At 41.7% G+C, this 6,602-nt stretch overlaps 1 protein-coding gene across 1 annotated transcript; it reads right to left on the bottom strand.

Annotated features, from left to right (window-relative positions):
* Positions 1-1,602: 1,602 nt before the first annotated feature.
* Positions 1,603-5,825, bottom strand: arsa (arylsulfatase A). Its single transcript, XM_030097263.1, has 8 exons — positions 5,529-5,825; positions 5,208-5,448; positions 4,727-4,945; positions 4,338-4,507; positions 3,528-3,652; positions 2,907-3,034; positions 2,721-2,823; positions 1,603-2,642 (listed from the first exon to the last, which is right to left on the bottom strand). The coding sequence occupies exons 1-8, from the start codon at positions 5,762-5,764 to the stop codon at positions 2,347-2,349; spliced, it is 1,518 nt and encodes a 505-aa protein (XP_029953123.1). The 5' UTR covers positions 5,765-5,825; the 3' UTR covers positions 1,603-2,346.
* Between the last annotated feature and the right edge of the window lie 777 nt (positions 5,826-6,602).

A 6,602-nucleotide genomic window follows, 5' to 3' on the forward strand; every position in this document is an offset into this window, starting at 1 on the left:
TTTAACTGCTAATGAGCCACATACCAACATATTGAAACAAACAGACCTTAAGTATCCTTAAACAAACAGCTAAACATAATTATAAGATCAGAACAGTATTCTTCAATTTTAACATGTAAATTGAAGGAAACACAGGTGCTTTAAATGTTTTAAGAATACGTTGTAACAGCTGTTTGAGTTAATACATGTATGACAACAAACAAGCAATTATTAAACTCTAAACAGAGATTTAAGATACATTAGCTGTGTTTTCTCAACATTTCCATCCTGACACAACGAGAGGCACAGTGACACAACCTTTCCTTGATGGACAGCGGGTTCTGTCCTATCGACCCCATCGATGGAATCAGTGATCAATGGAGGAGGAAATTCAAACACATAGATTCCCAATAAAAGTCAAAGCAGTGTTCACATGTTAGCACTGAAGGTTGATCAGTGACAAAACTGGACTTGTGATTACAGGCTGCAGTGAAGGTAGAGATGACTGAAACAGAAGAGATTAGTAGTGTCTTTGACCGGGACACTGAATACAGTAGAGTTTAGCTAAAGCTGTGGCCTGTGCAAAAGATTCATATCAATGTAACAATAAAGCTTTTGTTTTTTCCTTTGACATATCATCCTGCCTTCACGTTGAATGCCAGCAGTCTGCAGGGCAGCATGTTGTGAGTTTCAGTAGCAGACTGTGGCATGTTGTCATGTGTTGATACTGTCAGCAAAGATGCGGCCAGACTATCAGGCTTTTTTTCCAAGTCAGGTTGGAAGCTTTTATGCTGGCTGTTAAACAAACTCCTACTTTCTTTTTGTTACACTTGACATTTGGTGGACCTTTTGGACAAAAAAAAAAAAGAAAAAAAAAAAAAAAAAATATATATATATATATATATATATATATATATATATAAGTGTATAAAATACTGTGTTTTACACCAGAGCTGACTGTTTTGCAGTAAAGACAATCAGCGGGTCCATATCTCACTTCATCAGCAAGCAGATCACATGATGCACGTTCAGTTCTGGCTGAGCCACATATCTTTCTTAAAGCCACTCCTTTGCAGTAAATCTTCCAACAGTTCACAAGTTAAGACTTCCTTGATGATATACTACACACTTTTTAAAGCCTTTTCATATATAAAAACACTAAAAGCTCCAGAGTGAAGATCTCACTGGGAGGAGTGAGTCAGTGAGGCTATTAGAGCAAAAATGTCTGAATTACAAACCCAAATTTAATAAATCACAATGAAGGCATAAAGTCATAGAAAAGCAACAATTCTAAAAGAGGCCAGAGGAAAAATTTATACACATTTTTAACTTTTTAACAGCATCCAGTTACAAATATTGCTTCAACAATGTCATGAGTTATCTATGAGCTGCTGTTGCTGCTCGCATGGGCTGAACGGTAGAAGAAGAAAGGCTGGGGTTTTCTTAGATGGTGTGGTGATGAAATCTGCTGTAAAGTCATTGTAAGCCCTTTCCAGATTTAAAGAAGTTTACTGGCTGCTGCTTAATGTCCTCATTTTGTATAAGTGGCACTAATACTGCGCTGAAGTAGCAGAATCCAAAATGCGTAACTACCGGTACGGACGCAAGTCAGGTTCATACAAGGAGCCTGGAGGGAAACCACGGAGAAAGAGGAAGAAATACTTAATTCATTATTGTTAAGTGTTCTGGGAGAAGACAGTCTCCACAGGATACACACATTTGTTGGAAGGTGACAGTTGTGAGGGAGCAGCAGATAAGACTGTGACTCGAGAGTCAAGAATTTGAGGATTCAGCATATTTAGCTGATTTTTGATAGTTAAATATTACCTGCTTGTTCAGAAATGTTCATGGCAACTAGTGGATTTTGCATTTAGTGTTGTGAGAGGATTTTATACATACACTGAAACAACAATGCTGCATTAGAGTGAGAATATTCTTATTCCAACTAACTCAAATATTCTTTCATACTAGTGAGAACAGGTCCAGGGAGGGTTTTCATCAGGCGCCTATGAATTCTGCATATTCTAAGTGAACCGCGAGTTTAAAAAATGAAATTAACCGATAAATGGACATACTGTGATTCAACTGCAAATGTCAAATGAATCCAGGCAATATTAAAACAATATTAAAATATTTATTTCCTATATTTGTACATTCAAGAATCAAACCTTTATCCCACCCATCCATCCATCCTCAACATATAAACCACTGTTACTTGAAAAAAAAAAACTGCAATCACAACCTTAACCTTCCACAGCAATAGCATTTAAAAAAAATAAATCAGTGTTCTTGCTTTCAACAAGCAATTCTGAGTCAGTGAAGTGCATCAAGATTTAACTTCTTCTGAAGTTGGTTCGACAGGCAGAACTAACAGCGGCAGCAGGAGGGTCTGGGGCTGCACTGAGGGTTGCAGCAAGGCGCGAGGTCCGGGTCCGTTCCTTTGGATATCTGGCTCTCCCCGAACACCATGGAGGCCTCGAACTCCAGCTTTGCTTTCTGGATCTGCTCCAGCACCGCTTGGAGGTCGGGATCCCCCTCCAGCGTGAGGGGGTAGTTCTCCGAGGGGTCGGCCTCCAGGTCGAAAAGCAGAGGGGGGTCGTGGGCGGTGAGGACCGCCGTGGCCGGGCAGTCGCGGTCTGGAGTGGTGGCGCTGTGTTCAGCACCTGACGTGAAGATATCAAGACGTAGGAGTTAAAAATCACCTCAGATCTGACTGTGATACCACAGCAGTCGAGTCCTACCGTGTGTGTAGAAGTGAGCTTTGTACTTCCCCATCCTGAGAGCAAACAGCCCATATTTTTCAGACGGAGACGTGGGGTAGAATATCATCGTCTCCCTTTTGCTCTGGAAAATAAGGAGATGGAAGTAAAATTGGCTTGCTTTTTCTCATTTCCGTCTCTATGGAGTGTGAAGCACGGTGCTCCTACCTTTCCTCGGCGGACAAGCAGTTCTGTCATGTCGACCCCATCCAGCATCACCGGAGGCAGCTTGGCTCCTGCCAGGCTTGCGATGGTGGGGAGGACATCCAGAGTGCTGGCAAGCTCATGTGTGACACCTGCAGAAATAAATGAAAAAGAAAAGAAACTGATTCACAGATGTGTTTCTACATTAACTCTTAAATGAAAGAAGACTAAGTGATTTTTGAGCTGTATCAAAAATGACTTGAATTAAAATGAAAAAAAAAGAAGAATGTGACAATTCCAAACAAGGTTGATTGTCTCAATTGCTGAAGCAGATGGGACTTGAGTCGCAATAAAAAGTAAAAAAACAAATCAAACTGTACTTCACATAGGGAGTCATCACCATGCATTTCATGAGCCGTTTGGTTTTAATGAGCAGCGAGAGGAAAGATTAAAACATTACGCAACATGACAGTATGAACCCATGATCAGGTGAGTCAGGTGTATGGGCAGAACTTTAATGCCACTGCTCCACTTCTACTGTGCGGAACGTGGTAGACGATGTCCCAGGAACAAGATGGCAGCTAATCAAACCAAATGTGACATTTTCCTTCACTTTTAAACAGTGGGAGGCTGCGATGTGCTGACCTGGTTTGATTGTTCCTGGCCAGTAGGCGATGGCTGGTTCTCTCATGCCTCCTTCATATGTGGTACCTTTACCACATTTTAGAGGGCCAGCGTTTCCCCCGCGGGACATGCGCATTAACTCAGGCCTAGAGATGAAGACGACAACAGAACTAAATATAATATCATGCAATTAATGTGATTTTGTAGGACACAATATAGTAAAATGTGCTATAACATCTGAATAATGAGTAAAAAATGATGTCTGTGCTGCAGCATTTAGTTATGAGGATATCAGTAAGAACCCAGGAAGTTTCAATCATATTCCTTTAAAAAAAAGCTTTTTAAATAATTTAATGGAAAAACCAAATTGAATACATATACACGAAGCCAGTGGCGAGTTACTGAAAATTATATGATTACAGCCTCATCAATGCAAATAAAATGTGATTGGTTATTTATAATTGTCTCCCTCATTGTATTACTGTTCTATTAGTGGCACGTTAACTTAGCAGTTAGCACTGCCAGGGTCAGTCTGATTCACTCATTAAGTTCAGCTGAAGTCACATCAGTGTCTGGAATAATTGAGCGTTCGGGGTTCTTAAAAGATTTATCACATTAATTAAAAGAAATTGCTTTTTTATGTATTTAACAGTGGACTGAATGAGCTGGAGAAATAGAGATGGCAGCTATGCAACTGTTTCCAAAAGTGATGAAACCATTGTTAATTACACAACCTAATGCTGAAAGCAGAGGTGTTACAGTCACACATTACAGCACTACATTGGACAGATTCAACCACATTCAGTGTGATGATTAAAGCTAGAAACCAACCCATTGTCAGCTGTGAAGAAGACCAGTGTATTGTTGATCACTCCCATTTCCTCCAGCGTTGCCAGCAGGTTTCCTATAGTGTTGTCCAACTCCAACAGAGCATCTCCAAATGGGCCCCTTAAAGACCGCCCAGCCGCTCCTGGACCAGCATACTGGGGATAGTGGGTGTGCTGGAGGAGGAAGCAGACAATGACGCTGTTATTGTGTCATTCCCAGACTTATTCCACATTCTCTGAATACAGATTATTCAAAACATAAAGAAAGTATTTTATGTGAAAACTTCCTTACACTTGAAAGCACATTTATGTTCTTTTGCAGTTTTGAAAACAAATATCACAGAATATTATATACATGGGATAGTTTTTTACGAGAGACTTGATATTACTCACATGGGCTGGATAGTAGAGAAAAAAAGGCTGTTTCTTCTTCACTGATGAGGTGATGAAATCCACTGCAAAGTCACTGTAGGCGCTTTCCAGATCGAGGAAGTCGACCGGCTGCTGCTTGATGTCCTCGTTGTGCATTAGAGGCACTAACACAGATCCCACATCACAAAATCCAAAACACTTGATGTCTGGTGGAAAACAAGTGAGGTTCCTACAGGGACCCTGAGGGGCAGAGACAGAGATAGCGGAATAGCTCATTTACCTCATTTCATTCTCATTTATTTACTCCCAGCTCTAATCATAGAAAAGCAACTAAATATATGGAAAAGAAGGACATCAACTATCACAAGCATTGCAGAGAAGATACAGAATGGAAAGAGGAAATAGAGACTATCATGCAGAGCTGAAGTCATGTGGGTTTGTTCTTGTTTTTCTATTTTTAAGAATAATCTGAGAAGTGCAAAAGAAAAAAATAAATAAATACCATGTCATGAGAGTACGGGATTCCCAGGTAGTGGTCAAACCCCTGTTTGGTTGGTAAATAAGACCCATTGGCCCCAACTCCCAGATGCCACTTCCCAATCATGGCAGTCGCATAACCCAGAGGCTTCAGGACTTCAGCGATGGTGGTCTCATTCAGAGGAAGCCCGCCTCTGGAGCCCGGATACAACACACCCGGGTAAACACCGGAGCGGGTCTGATAGCGACCCGTCAACAGCGAAGCCCTGCGGCACAGTCACCAGAGACACGGCTGTTAATACCTGGAGGCAGAACGGCTCCTGTTAGGTGTGTTCCAGACAGATACCTGGACGGGCTGCACACGGGACTGGTGCAGTAAAAGTCGGTGAAGCGAAGTCCCTCCGCTGCCAGGCGGTTCAGGTTGGGGGTGATTGAACTGGGGTGTCCGTAGCAGCCCAAATCCCCGAAACCCAAATCGTCCGCGAAGAGGAGGACGAAGTTCGGCGGAGAAGCCGAGCAGCTACAGAAGAGGAAAAAGTTCAACAGGACGGGTAGCCTGGAATCCATCCTGCGTGGTCTCATAGCAGAGAGGAGATAAAAACTGTCAGGTGCATCAGGAACCAAAACATCAGCAGATCACAGACTGCCGCGTCGCTTAGTAATGACGTCACAGGCACGACCAGGAAGTGTAGTTTGCTATCCTCTTTTCGACTACAAAATGTAAAATAGTGAAGTCTATCAGCTCTAATTCTTACTCACCTAGGCTATAGAAGCTTTCTTCAACCTGGACTGATGTACAAATGCAAAACTTAAGCCTTTTTCTTTCAACATCCAAGCCTTTTTTGTGGAAAACAACAGAAAAATTATTTGGTATCACCAAAATCACTGTTGAAATCTTTGATTTGGGTGATTTGAAATCAGTCTCGTAGTAAATGCTTCTAGATTAAACCAGTTTTACTGAAAAATATACCAATGTTTGAGCCTAAATTTTCCCTGCTGTGAATGTGTGTGTGTGTGTGTGTGTGTGTGTGTGTGTGTGTGTGTGTGTGTGGTTATCTGTCTCCCTGTGATGGGTTGCCAACATGTCCAGGTCCAGGATGTATCCTGTCCTCTTCTCACCCATAGTGAGCTGGGATCAGATCAGAAAATCCACAAAACAACGGCAAAAAGCCACAACGCAAAAGCAAAAAGACATAACACCTGGCAAAAAAAGCAACAACACAACAGTAAAAGTCACAACACAAACGCAAAGGCCACAACTGCAAGTGTGCAGCAATCACAAGAACAGGCTGTGTTTGTGGGGGACAGTATTTTCTGACGAAACCAAAACGGAATCAACCGATACTCAGTGAGCACATACAAAATATGACAATTTCAGCACAGTGACCAACTTTACTGATTTCTGTAAAACGACTCATAG

The sequence above is a fragment of the Salarias fasciatus genome, chromosome 7, assembly GCF_902148845.1.
Source record: "Salarias fasciatus chromosome 7, fSalaFa1.1, whole genome shotgun sequence".
Lineage (NCBI taxonomy): Eukaryota > Metazoa > Chordata > Actinopteri > Blenniiformes > Blenniidae > Salarias > Salarias fasciatus.

What these genes read in the sequence shown, in the direction of transcription:
- arsa (XM_030097263.1), bottom strand. Translation starts at nt 5,764, where the DNA reads ATGAGACCACGCAGGATGGATTCCAGGCTACCCGTCCTGTTGAACTTT. An exon ending in TCCCGTACTCTCATGACATG is followed by an intron (nt 4,946 to 5,207) that starts GTATTTATTTAT and finishes TCTGCCCCTCAG; the next exon opens with GGTCCCTGTAGGAACCTCAC. An exon ending in GCCAGGAACAATCAAACCAG is followed by an intron (nt 3,035 to 3,527) that starts GTCAGCACATCG and finishes TTATTTCTGCAG; the next exon opens with GTGTCACACATGAGCTTGCC.